The sequence below is a fragment of the Ailuropoda melanoleuca genome, chromosome 11, assembly GCF_002007445.2.
Source record: "Ailuropoda melanoleuca isolate Jingjing chromosome 11, ASM200744v2, whole genome shotgun sequence".
Lineage (NCBI taxonomy): Eukaryota > Metazoa > Chordata > Mammalia > Carnivora > Ursidae > Ailuropoda > Ailuropoda melanoleuca.
The window spans coordinates 20121970-20136374 of NC_048228.1; the positions used below are offsets into that span (position 1 = coordinate 20121970).

A 14405-nucleotide genomic window follows, 5' to 3' on the forward strand; every position below is an offset into this window, starting at 1 on the left:
CATTGATAGGGAAAAATATCTGACAATACCAAGTGTTAGGAAGTAGAACACTGAAAACCCACTGTTGGTAAAAGTATAAGCTGGTAAAATTACTTTGAAAAGTTTGACATTTTCTAATAAATTTGAAGATGTAGCTATTCAGTTCATTCCTATAGCAATTTCATTCCTAGGTATAGGTACCCGAAGAATCTCTTATACACATATACAGAGTGTCATTTCTAAGAATGTTAACTGACGTAGTTTGTAATAGCAAAAAAATCCTCAAAATAATCTCTATGCTCATCAACAAGAGAATAGATAAATTAATTATAGCCTATTTATACAATGACACACTACACAAAAGCATAAATGAATGAATGAACCAGAACTGCATGGATGAAAGTGGAGATTTTGAATACTCCAGCTAAGAATTAATACCCCCAAAGAACTAATTAATCAATGTTTACTATATTCAGAGTGACTACAGGGGAATAAAAACTTCCCTTCAAGTTAGGAGCGAACTTAGGCCCACATAAGAAGTTCCTCCTGCAAGTGTCAGGAACCATGTGACTCAGAGAGAAATGAGTGGAGATAAATGCATAAAGAATAAGGGAATGCATGAATGTTTGCAATTAAATTTGAGTCAAGGTTAGAAATGATGACAGGTTGGACTATAGTGGAGTCAGTGAGCGAAATGGATAGATTAAAGAAACATTTAGGAAATAAAAATCATCTGGGTGGGGTGCGCCTGGGTGGCACAGCGGTTAAGCATCTGCCTTCGGCTCAGGGCGTGATTCCGGCATTATGGGATCGAGCCCCACATCAGGCTCCGCTATGAGCCTGCTTCTTCCTCTCCCACTACCCCTGCTTGTGTTCCCTCTCTCGCTGGCTGTTTCTATCTGTGTCGAATAAATAAAATCTTTTAAAAAAAATCATCTGGGTGGGGGATGGACTGGAAAATGACATGATGGAGAGGACAGTCAGAATCCTAATGGGGACATAATATGAAAGCAGCAGGAGTCAAGAATGAAAGTACAAGAGAAAAAATAAATGTGGCAAATCCATAAGACTTAAATGCCAGGGTGAAAAGAATAAAGAACTAAGTGATGTGAGAAGCTGGGAGAGTCCTCTAGGAATACACCAGTATCACAAAAAATAAAGCTGAGCTGTAAAGAAAATGGTTAAAGTTACATCATGTGTGCATTTAATTTTTATGAATTCAGCCATATGTGCTGGAGGGAAAGGGGAAGTTAGAAATAATGTGGGCAAAAATCTACTATTCTAAGAGCATATATATATATATATATGTTTTTTTTTTTTTAAGATTTTATTTATTTGACAGAGAAACAGCCAGAGAGAGAGGGAATACAAGCAGGGGGAGTGGGAGAGGAAGCAGCAGGCTCCCAGCAGAGGAGCCTGATGCGGGGCTCAATCCCATAATGCCGGGATCATGCCCTGAGCTGAAGGCAGATGCTTAACAACTGAGCCACCCAGGTGCCCCATAAGAGCATATATATTCAGTCGTATAATTATGGTGAAAGCTGAGCTGCTGAAACAAAGCAGCTCCAAAAACAATGATTTAAAGAAAATAGTAGGTTATTTTTCTTCTTCCCTACAGTCTAGAGCTCCCCAAAGTCATCCGCGGACATTCATTTGTACATAATCCTTATATCCCTCATGTCTCTAAACAAAGTTTCTGTATATTCATTCTACTACTGCCAAAAATGTGAAAGTGGACTCAAACACGTAAAGGACATTAAAGAGGGAGAAAAGACAGGCTAACATACTCTGAATGATGGTGGCACGTAAAAATATTTGGAAGACTGGGGCACTTGGGTGGCTCAGCTGGTTAAGCTTCCAACTCTTGATTTTGGCTCAGGTCATGATCTTAGTGTCATGGGATCCAGGCCTGCAATGGGCTCCACAATCAGCAGGGAGTCTGCCTGAGATCCTCTCTCCATCTCCTTCTCCCCTCCCCCCTGTGCTCTTTCTAAAATAAATAAATCTTTTTTAAAAATTTGGGACAGTTTAAAAGTAAATGTATTACACAAGTGAAGATTCTTGCATATATATTTATCAATGTTATCAAAGCAGATATCAAGACAATCTTTTATTAATAAAATCAGTCTCATAAAGAGTAGACCAAAAATGCAGTTTTTATCCTTCCACATGTTATTTTGCACAGCAGGTACTCTTTTACACTATAGTGACTTAACTAAAAGAGAACTGAAAAATTTTCACAAATCCTACATTGGTATTATTCCTTTTTTTCATACTCTTCTATATGTTAAAATAAAATAGGGCAGTCTTTCCCTACATTTTCTGTTTAACATTATAAATAAACAATGAGGAACCATGGTAAATTGTTCCAAAATTATTAAAAATTAAAAGCTTCCCAAGACTTTTTTTTCTGAACAAAAGATTGGAAGGGTTACAAATCAGATGCCCCACAAAAGCTATTATAATAAAGATGACATATCATTTTTCAATTATTATCAAATACTTCAATGAAGGTTTAATAATTCAAATCTCAAGGGATGATCCATCAATAGATTTTCCAGGTAGGGACAGCATCAACATAGGTAATTTTTAATTTAAAGATTTTTATTTATTTGTCAGAGAGAAAGAGAGCACAAGCAGGTGGAGTGGTAGGCAGAGGGAGAAGCAGGCTCCTCGCTGAGCAGGGAGTCTGATGCAGGAGTCGATCCCAGGACCCTTGGATCATGACTTAGGCCAAAGGCAGACACTTAACTGACCGAGCCACCCAGGCGTCCCAACATAGGTGATTTTAATAAAGTAATACTATTTACTGTTTATTAAGTCCCTTATTAATGAAGGCAAATTTAGGAAGAATGGATGTTCAGAAAATTTATTTTCTGCCTTGGAAGAGAAAGACAACTCTTTCTGCTAAACATGTTTAAGACAGAAAACCTGGGTTAAAAAAAGGTCACTGCCCTTTTTTTTAAATTAAGTTTTTAATTCCAGTTAACATAGTGTTGTGTTAATTTCAGGTGTACAATATAGCAATTCAACAATTCCATACATCACCCAGTGCTCATCAGGACAAGTGCCCTTATTAACCCCCATCACCTGTGTGACCCATTCCCCCTACCTACCTCCCCTCTGGTAACTATCAGTTTGTTCTCTACAGTTAAGAATCTGTTTCTTGCTTTGTCTCTTTTTTCTCCCTTTGCTCGTTTCTTAAATTCCACGAGTGAGATCTTACGGCATTTGTCTTTCTCTGCTTTATTTCACATAGCATTATACTCTCTAACCCCATACATGTTGTTGCAAATAGAAAAATTTCATTCTTTTATACGGCTGGATATATATACCCCATCTTCTTTATCCATTCATCTACAGATGCACACGGGCTGCTTCCATGATTTGACTATTGTAAATAATGTTGCTATAAACATAGGAGCACATGTATCCCTTTGAATTAGTGTTTTTTTGTATTTTTTGAGTAGTTACCTAGTAGTGCTGGATTGTATGGTAGTTCTATTTTTAACTTTTTGAGAAACTTCCATACTGTTTTTTTCGGTGGCTGCACCAGTTCACACTCCCAACAACAGTGCAGTGAGGGTTCCTTTTTCTCCACATCCTTGCCAACCTGTTGTTTCTTTTGTTGATTTTAGCCATTCTGACAGGTGTGAGGTGATATCTCATTGTAGTTGTGTAGTCTCAGTTTATTTTTACTTTCATTCTTCTGTATATGGCTGTCCAATTTTCACAATGTCATTTGTTGAAGAGACTGTCCTTTTTCCATTGGATATTCTTTCCTGCTTTGTCGAAGATTAGTTGACCATAGAGTTGAGGGTCCACTCCTGGGGTCTCTATTCTGTTCCACTGATCTATGTGTCTGTTTTTGTGCCAGTACCATACTGTCTTGATTATAGCTTTGTAATGTAACATGAGGTCTGGAATTGTGATGCCCCCAGCTTTGCTTTTCAAGGCTGCTTTGGCTACTCAGCGTCTTTCGTGGTTTCATACAAAGTTTAGGATTATGTGTTCCAGTTCTGTAAAAAATGCTATTGGTATTTTGATAACAATTGCATTAAATGTGTAGATTGCTTTGGGTAGAATAGACATTTTAACAATATTTGTTCTTCCAATCCATGAGCATAGATTATCTTTCCATTTCTTTGGTTCTTCTTGAATTTCTTTCATCAGTGTTTTATAGAGTATAGGTTTTTCACCTTTGGTTAAGTTTATTCATAGGTACTTTATTATTTTTGGTGCAATTGTAAATGGGATTTTTTTCTTATCTTTCTGCTGCTTCATTATTAGTACATAGAAATGCAACAAATCTCTATACATTGATTTTTGTATCCTAAGACTTTACTGAATTCATTTATCAGTTTTAGTTTTTTTGGTGGAGTCTTTCAGATGTTCTATATATAGTATCATGTCATCTGCAAATAGTGAAAGTTTTACTTCCTCCTTACCAATTTGGAGTCTTTTTCTTTTTATTGTCTGATTTCTGTGGCTATGACTTCCAGTACTATGTTGAATAAAGGTGGTCTTGTCTTGTCCCTGACCAGAGGGGAAAAGCTCTCAGTTCTTCCCCAATGAGTATGTTGTTTGCTGTGGGTTTTTCATATATGGTCTTTACCATGTTGAGGTTTTCCCTCTCACTCTACTTTGTTGAAGAGTTTTTATCATGAATGGATGTTGTACTTTGTGAAATGCCTTTTCTGCATCTACTGAAATGACCATATGGTTTTATCCTTTCTCCTCCTGAGGTGATATATCACAATGATTGATTTGTGAATACTGAACCACCCTTCAACCCAGGAATAAATCCCACTTGATTGTGGTGAATGATTTTTTTTTAATGTATTGCTGAATTCAGTTTGCTACTATTTTGTTGAGGGCTTTTGCATCTATGTTCATCAGAGATATTGGCCTGTAGTTGTCTTTTTTGGTGGCACCTTTATCTGGTTTTGATATCAGTTTAATGCTGGCCTCATAGAATGAATTTGGAAGTTTTCCTTCCTTTCTATTTTTTTGGACTAGTATGAGAAGAGGTAATAACTCTTTAAATGTTTGGTAGAATTGCCCTGTGAAGCCATATGGTCCCTGGACTTTTGTTTGTTGGGAGTTTTATTTTATTACTGGTTAATTTCTTACCTGGTAATTGGTCTGTTAAAATTCTCTACTTCTTCCTGCCTCAACTTTGGTAAATTATCCATTTCAAGAAATTTATCCATTTCTTCTGAGTTGTCCAATTTGTTGACATATAATTTTTCATAATATTCTGACAACTAGTTTGTACAAATTCTCCTCTCATTTGTGATTTTTTTTGAGTCCTTTCTGTTTTTTTCTTGACGAATCTAGCTAAAGGCCTATCAATTTTGTTGTTATTTTCGAAGAACCATCTCCTGGTTTCAGTGATCTGCTCTATTGTTGTTGTTGTTAAGTTTCTATACCATTTATTTCTGCTCTAATTTTTATTAATCCTTCCTGGTGCTGGTTCTGGGTTTTGTTTGTTGTTCTTTTTTTAGCTCCTTTAGGGGCAAGATTAGATTGTTTATTTGAGATTTTTCTTGCTTCTTGAGGTAGGCCTATATTGCTATAAACTTCCCTCTTAGAACTGCTTTTGCTGCATCTCAGAGGTTTTGGACTGTCATGTTTTCATTTTCATTTGTTTCCATGTAATTTTTTATTTCTTCTCTGATTTCTTGCTTCAGTCACCCACTGTTTAGGTGCATATTATTTAACCTCCATGTATTTGTGGTCTTTCCAGACTTTTTCTTGTGGTTGATTTCTAGGTTCATAGCATTGTGTTAAAAAAAGACGCATGGTATGAAGGTCACTGCTGTTTAAAAGGGGCCAGATTTAGAGGAAATTAGTAACTAAAAGGGACTTTAGAGGTCTTTTGGTTCTCCCTTATTTGTCCTCTGTAATCTGTGTGCAGCATCTGAAATTGCTGACCACCTTCTTCTTTTAGAAACTGTTGCTACTTATGTATCTATGATATTGAACTTTCTAATTCTAACTGAAGTTCTCTGGATTACTGAATGACAGACATATATAGCTTTGTAGTTAAAATACAGAAGTGAATAAAAACTGACCCATGTACCCAAGAGGCTTAGGGTCTAATGGGGGTAGATATGCAGGAAAATTAACACTACCATGCTCTGAGTGGCATATGTTCAGATGAGAGGCATCAAAGTTCAGATGGAGGAGGAATTAGCCTGGCCCCAAGTAGTGAGAAAAAATATTTCAGGAAGTAGCAGGTACCAAAGGCAAGGGGGAATGAAAAAAGCAAGATGCATTTAAGAAACATACTCATCAATTCTGTGAACAAGTATTTATTGCCTAAATACTACATATTAGGCATATATAACTTGGAGCTGAGTATTCAATGGTCAGCAAAAACAGGCATGGACTGCTTCCTTTACACTGAAAGCAGAAAACAGATATTAACCAAATAAATCACACTATTTCAGGTATAATAAAAATGTGAAGAAGTACTCAAAAGAAAAGGAAGATGATTCCATGATGGTGTGAGGACTTATTCCCTGAGAGTAGGAGGTGGTTTGGGAAGACTTCTGTGGGAAATAATCCTTGAGCTGGCATCTAAAAGATGAGTAGGAGTTAAGTAAGTAAAATGAGAAGAAATGGATTCAAGGAAGAATGTGACACAGATGAAGCCCACAACCCCCCTTGAAACCTACATTAAACATTAATGATTTCAGGGTTTATTCTAAAAGTACAATAAGCCACTGAAGGATTTTAAGTTGTGTTTGTATCACTGATTTACATTTATGATTACTTTGATTCCAAAATACAGGATTAACTGAAAAAGGTCAGGAATGGATGTGGGTGGACCCACTGGTAGTCTACCCACTCAGTCAGCAAATATTTATTCAGTGCTTAATATTGGCGAGCACTGTTGCTATACTGGATATATAGGAATAAACAAATAAAAGTGCCTGACCTCATGAAATTTATACTGTATTAAAGGAGAACAGACAACAGTTTACAAAGTCATGGAGTGGTTAAGTGCTATGAGGGAATAAAGCAGTGTCAGAAAATGGTTATTGTGGAAGAGAGTTATTTTAACACAGGGTGTTGGAAATCTAGGCAAAAAAAGAGGACAACTTAGACTAAGGTGGCAGTGGTGAGAAAAATGGATAGGCTGAAAAACTAGGAGGTATAAAAAAATCTGGTTTTGGGGATGGACTAAGAAATGTGGGATGATGGGCCAACAGAGTCAAAGATGCTCCTAGATTAGTGACTACATGCATGCTATGCTTTAAGGAAAGTACAGTAGGAGAAGAGTCTAATTCAATTTTGAAGGACTCTAACATTTAATGATTGAAGTGATGAAAATGAACATTCATAGAAGATAGGAAAGATAGATCAATTTAAATCCACTACCCAGGAAGGCAGACAGAAAATACAGTAAGTATGAAATTACAGGAGTGAATGGAGGGCCAACAGCATCAAATGCAGCTAAAAGATCAAGTACAGTAAGCATCACTAATATCCACTGGATTAAGATGGCTGTTTTGATGTTATACTGGTGGGGGGCAACAAAGGCAGCAGTAGCAGGGATAATGAACGTTAGCTTGCCTTGAAGACTGAGTAAGAAATGAGGAAATGGAGATATCAAGACAATTCTTTAGGTTGTTAAAGGGGAAGGACAGGAAGTAGGGTAGTAGCTAGGGGGAGATGCAGGAGTCTAAGTAAGGTTTAGTGTTTCTTTCTGTTTGGTTTTCAGATTAGAGAGACATAAGCTCAAAAAGGTATCAGCAAGAGGGTAGAGATACAAATATATAGAAGACAGAAGGTCTATACTAAGGCAGGGAAGATGTGGCAAGTTGGAAAGATGTAGGGGCCATTCAGAAGGTATAATCTACAGAACCTGACAACCTGGATTTGAAGGGTGATTGAAAGGGAGGAGTTTAACATGCTTTTCAGGTTCATGGTTTAGGTGACTATATACTGTTACCACTCACAAGGTAGGGCACAAAGTAGCAGAAATGGCTGGGGCTTTGCAAAAGAAAAAAAATGAGGAAAGGCCTATGAGAAGGAAGAAAGATGAGGTTGGCTTTGCAAACTGATTTTGAAGTTATGTTTGATACCCAAATGGAGATACTGAGTGGGCAATATGAAATTTCAGAGCTAACACTGAGATGACCAGGCTCATTAGTATGCACATAATAGGGAAAGCCATGTGTTTTCATGCCGTCACCCAGGAAAAATACATTAAAGAAAACATGTATTATGGAAGAACAGAGTGAGGTTCAGAACACAGCCCTGGGGAGTCTTTGAGGTAAAATACAGAATATTCAAGAAATTCATATCCATTTAAATCTACTACTGTTTTCCTTCCTAAATTCTGAAACTTCGAGAGAAACATCTTATACGTGTATAGTTTACAAAGCTGACAAACATAGAAAACTACACTGAATCTCTCAATAATGACACTATTGATTACTATTTTAGCAACATATATTATGATAAAATATTAAATGCTCATTGGTACTCTATATGATCCTTTTTTTTAAGTGAATCAACATAAAACTAGTAGGATATGCATCTAACTCTGTGAATTGAATGATTTCTTTGCCAAAATTAGACAATCATCTAAAAGAAAAAGAAGAATAAGAGAAAACTCTGTTTTCTAAATTTTACAAGTTCAAAAATAATACTCTCTGGCCATTCATTCAACAAACATGAGACACAGAGTAGAGAGAGAGAAAGATAAAGCATAGTCCCTGACCTTGAGGAGCTCTCATCTCATGCTAAGGAAGATACTAAAAGTCAGCGAACTGTGGTCCATGGGCCAAATCTGGCCCACTGCCTTTTTCTGAAAGGCAAAGTTTTATTTTAACAGTCACATGCATTTGTTTACATATTGTCTGTCTTTGTACTAATAGAGCAAAGTAGAGTAGTTGCCTTATGGCCTGCAAAGACTAAAATATGTATTAACTGTCCCGTTAAAGAAAAAGCTTGCCAATCCCTGTTATAAAACAGATTTAAGCCTATAGAAAATATTACTTCCTCAGGGAGATAATATTGTCTCAGGGGGGTGGAGCAGGTTTCATATAAAAACAATACTTAAGGAAAATTAAAGTTCACGAAGAACAGGAAATGAAGAAATATTACACACAAAGGCAAGGATGAGAGAACACTGTATTTTAAGAAAACAGGAATGGGTATAGTTCATCTAGTATATAGCATATTGGGGATGTGGCAAATGAAAGAATGGGAGAGAATTCCCTGCCTATGCTGCCAAGGTCATGTGAGCAAGAAGTAAAATCTACAATTTTAATGGTATACTCTAAGGAAAATATAATTAGAAAACACAATTAGGCTGGTAAAATGGATTATAGTTATCTTTTTTTGGGTAAGATTTTATTTATTTATTTATTTGACAGAGATAGAGACACCCAGCAAGAGACGGAACACAAGCAGGGGGAGTGGGAGAGGAAGAAGCAGCCTTTCAGCGGAGGAGCCTGATGTGGGGCTCAATCCCACAACGCCAGGATCACGCCCTGAGCTGAAGGCAGATGCTTAACGACTGAGCCACCCAGGCCCCCCGGATTATAGTTATCTTGTTGGAGTTTATTTATTTAGAGAGACCACGCATGCGGGGGTTAGGGGGCAGATTGAGAGGGAGAGAAAGAATCTGATAGGGCTCGATCCCATGACCCTGAGATCACGACCTGAGCCAAAATTAAGAGAAAGACACTTAACCAACTGAGTCACCCAGGTGTCCCTTGTCAGGAGTTTAAATTTGATACTACTCTCAATGAATGGAAGGCTACCATTTATCAAAAAAGTTACGAATGAGTTAAGTTTTTTGAAATTAGAATAGACTGTTTTCCTTTTAATGTTATTCCCACTGATTTGTATTCTGACATGATTTTCTGAACAAGAGAACAAAGAGTGAGATTACACTCTTTACCCCCAAACGCATAAAATCCTGAGCATACAAATGGATGTTACATTGCACATCTGAATGCCATGCAACTCATCATCCGTCGCAGAAGGGAAAAAAGGCTGAGCAAATGAGCTGCAGGAAATGGGACACAGAGAATGTGGTTAAGCAAGGGCATGGTATGATCCAGTATGGGTTTTAGAAAGACTAACTCCAATGACAGAAAGGGAAGATGGGACTGAAGTATGAGAGATACAAGAGGGGAGAATAGTCGAGAAGAAGGGGAGACCTGGTGATTTGAAAGACAAAGTTTAAGGCACAAATACCAACAAAGGAAACGGGTCCAGTAAGTTAAGGAGAGACTAACATAGTTGATAAGAGAGAGGTAGAGGACTATGAAGTTGGGTTTGTAGCTTGGAAGCTGTGAATGCAGCTGTTACGGGAATGAGAGAATACATGAAGCAGAGGAAGAAGAAATCTCGGGGGAGAGACATATCTATTCTAGATATTTGTTAGGTATTTTAGATAGGGTGATTGGAGGAGCCTTCATATATCCCAGTGTATCCCTTTAGTTGGCAACTGAAAATACAGTGAACCTTTGAAAAGAGGTCTGTTTAGAAGACACGAGATCTGGAAGTCATGGTATTTGAAAATCATAGGAATGTATGAAATTTCTTCAGGGTTGGGTATACGTGTGAAGGGAACTAAATAAGACAGAAAAATTTTGTATTTAATAGGCAGATAGAGTAGGAACTAGTCAGGAGATAAACAGGAAAATAATAAAAATAATGTTGCAGAGGTCAAGTGCATAGTTTCAAGAAAAGAACAGTTTTATCACACAGAATAAAGAGGCAAGCTTTTCGGATGTATGCATACGTTACCTACAAAACGAAAAGCCATGAACCATTAGTGGTTAAGGGTAAAGGCTCTGAATTCAGAGGGACTGGGCTCAATCCCAGTTCAGCTATCTTCATCAAGTTAAACTTTCCATGCTTCAGTTTTCAATCTGTAATGTATGTAATAGTACTTATCTTCCTGACAGGATTGTGATGAGGAATAAATAAGATAATGTAAAGCACAACAGAGCCAGCACATATAGGAAGTAATCGAAATGTTGGCAGCTATTACTAAAATATTTTTTACCAGGAAAGAAAATAGAAAATCACCATAAACTATTCCCTAAGGGCAACTTTGCTGCTGGAGCCAAAGAGCCAACAAATGTTAAATATCAAGGATACAAAACATGATCATACCTTTATATAAAACTATAGTACAATCTAACTGGAACCACTATGTGAAATTATATGGCAAGATTAAAATGGGAAAATACAACACAACAAAACAAATGGGTCTTCAGTTTGAGAAAAAAACTAACACCAAAATTATCTATACAAAACATGTCTAGTACTGCCCAAGAACCGACCAGCAGGTGGAGCCCTCTAGAATGTGTTGGTAAACAAAACTCCCTACAGTGAGAAAGGATGACTCATTAGATGTCTGAATTTTATTCCTTAAAGATATTTAACTCCTTCTGCTTTAATCCCCAAATAATTTTATTAGTAGCAAGGTTTCTGATATATCTCAACGCTGATATTAATATTTTGACCACTGACAGATATTCTAGAATATAAAATCTAGAATTCTCTAATATTTTATAAACTAAAACATTAATTCTGGTTTTGAAACTGGATAGTGAAAACTGAGTGATCTGACTTTTAAGATGTCCTTGAGAAATCTGTCAGGCTCAGGCCCTAGATCATAACGCACCCTTGTGATGTCCAGCCTAAAACAGTCTAAAAAAGCCCAGGGTTATTCTACCTGTGGCCACTACAGTGACAAATATAAATCAGATCAAGTCTTTGTGATCACCCCTGATTATTTCGCCCTCAGATGAACTATTAGTTAACTATCTAGATCTACACTTAAAAGAAAATCAGAATTACCAGGTGATTTAAAAAAAAGAAAAGTTACTAAAATGAGAGGCAAAGTTTAACTTTATTCTGTAAGTAACAATTAAGTACATCCACCTGTCTCCGCATGCTTACTAGAAAGTCCTAAAACAATGTGGAAATTAATGTAAAACAGTAAGTTATTCAGAATAGTCAAGTAAGGGAACTGTCCAAACCTATGTTTATGGACTGAAATAAAACAGTATCGATATCACCATTAATAAGGTTTTAGATGACAGTGTCCACACCCACAGACATTCACTGCTTCAACAAAATGTGTTTGCTCAAGTTTTGCTCCTAACAGAAGAATACAGATACAACTATTATGTTTTTGTGGCGTATCTACAGACAATTAACACACTAATTCACTGATTTCTCTGAGCCCCTTCCCTATGCTGCCAACCTCACCTGCTCAAGGAATAAAATCTACAATTTTAATGCTACCCTCTAAGGAAAACATAATTAGTTTGTAAAATCACAACAAAAGAACAAAACAAAAATCCCAGATACCACAGTGTAGTCCAAAATCAAATACAAGTGATTTCTGTTTACCCAATGAGAGTATAAGCTACAATTAGAATTTAACATGCTACAACACAACTACAAATAAAATATTAACAAAGCCAGAGACTTTTGTGGCATCTAGTCCTTAGGGAAACCTACTGAAGCATACTTGACTACATAGGTGCACCTGCACACCAAAATTAAAAGTAAATTAGAAGATTCTCTCTGATGTGATAAAAACAGCTGTCATGTTCCCCTTTGACAGTAATAGCTCTTCTAGGCACAAAATCTTTAATTTCTTACTTTTCCATTCAGGGATACTTAGTATACAATCTTGGTTACCTTCTCGCAGAGAGGTGACTCAATGAACACAATGGATCTGTGCCTGATGAACCAATGAGTGAATCAAATATAATATCTCTATCACCAAAACATCCTAATTATAAATCATGTGGCCTCAGTTTATGTATTCAGAATGCCTTATGACCTGATAATGTTGGTTGAATGAGAGAGATCCTGAAAATTTAGCAATCCGTACCATAAAGCGCAAAAAGTCTTACTCTTTAGGTAAAGTGGCTTGGTTCCGATTTTTCATTCTAAGTTTGAATTCCTGGGAAACATTTTACAACAACAAACCCAACTTCAAAGGAATTTGTTCTAATTTTTTCAATACCCTAAGAAATAAAAAAACCCACAAAAATGGAATATTACGAAATTCTATTATTTTATAGATGGTGTGAATAGAAAAAACTATGCATGTCAGTTTTACATATACCAGTTTTAATCAAGAGAAGAAGGTTCAGAAGGGCTGTTACTTCTCTAGTATTAACAGAGCTTATAGGTAGCACTCAGAGTACAGCATTCCTCTGGAAATAACCAAAATATTAATACGGAAAAGCTACACACTGCTTCTCTTACTATCAATACCAAGAATCCGAAAGCCCACTGAAAGCCCAACAACTCGGCAAGTTTTTGTAGGTGTCAAAGAGTTATTCAAAGTCTGGGACCTTACTTATTTTACTATAGCATCCAAATGACTTTTACTAAAATTCCCTCTGAGGCATCAACTTTTTGGAGCCAGATCCTCAGCGGCTCTGAGAGAGCCACAGGGAGGGTCAAATACAAAGCTACAACCTTTGGCATCAAGCCCAAACTCAACGTAGGGTGTGTCCGGGTTGTTGTGGAGCCCGTTCTACTGCCCTTTCGTGCGAGGGTGCCTCATGCTTCCCAGAGATGATGCCCTCCATGACTCTTACCCCGCGTGACAGCGCGATCGGAGGGAGTCTTGCTGGAGGCGGCAAGAGCGACGCCAGCCCCCTTCTCTAGCTCTTTCCCTGGGAGGCCCGTCTCGACCAGGGCCTCCACTAGGACCACCAGCTCGACGCCCGTTAAGTGGTGAGGGCAGAGGGGCTCCCGGCCTATTCCAAGCCGTCGCAGTCGAGACAGTGAAGGGGGTTCCCCGCAAGGGGCCGAACAGGAGGAGCCAGTAGGAGCCCGGCCCTTCCCCCAGCGGGCTTACCCTCCACCGCCTCCTACACGTTGCAGCCGCCCCGCTTCCTTGCGGAGGAGCCCGAAGCACTGCGTCCAGCAGCAGTTCCCCATCGCATGCCGCCCAGGCGCCGCTGCTCCTCCTCCTCCCGCTCAAAGCCCACACTCAGGCCCGGCAGCCGCATCCGCGCGGCACCAGCCGAATGAGGCTTCGGGGACCAAGGGCGGGCCAGCCGGAGCGCGGCAGCGTGAGGAGCTGAGGTGACAGGAGGGACGGGCGCTCCGAACAAAAGCAGCGGTTACTCCACCGGCCCCCGAGTCACCGCCGTTTGAGGGAGGAGTGTGAGGCTGCGGGCTTTGGACTCCCTCGCCGTCCGCATGGCCCCTCGCTCACCTCCGGACCCCAACCTAGCACAAGTGACCGCCTCCAGCCCCTGAAGGAAGCCAGTCCGCGCGCCTTGCGCACCCAGGCCCCGCCCTCCCGTGCGCCCTGGCCGACGCTTCGCTGCCGGCGCTGCCACACCCCCGGCCTCTCCCGGGCCCCAATAGGGCGCCCTCCCTCTGCGGCCCCGCCTCCTCCGTCCACT

General features: G+C 38.9%; 1 protein-coding gene across 2 annotated transcripts in view; it reads right to left on the reverse strand.

The window, feature by feature from the left end:
- The window catches only part of AP1AR (adaptor related protein complex 1 associated regulatory protein), a 39089-nt gene extending 24761 nt beyond the window's left edge, over positions 1-14328 (reverse strand). The window contains exon 1 of one of the 2 annotated variants that reach the window (XM_034671370.1): positions 13850-14328. In XM_034671370.1, the coding sequence (XP_034527261.1) occupies positions 13850-13932 (83 nt within the window). In that variant the 5' untranslated portion in view covers positions 13933-14328. The remainder of the gene's footprint in view (positions 1-13849) is intronic. The other variant, XM_034671369.1, reaches the window with a different exon arrangement.
- Positions 14329-14405: the final 77 nt, after the last annotated feature.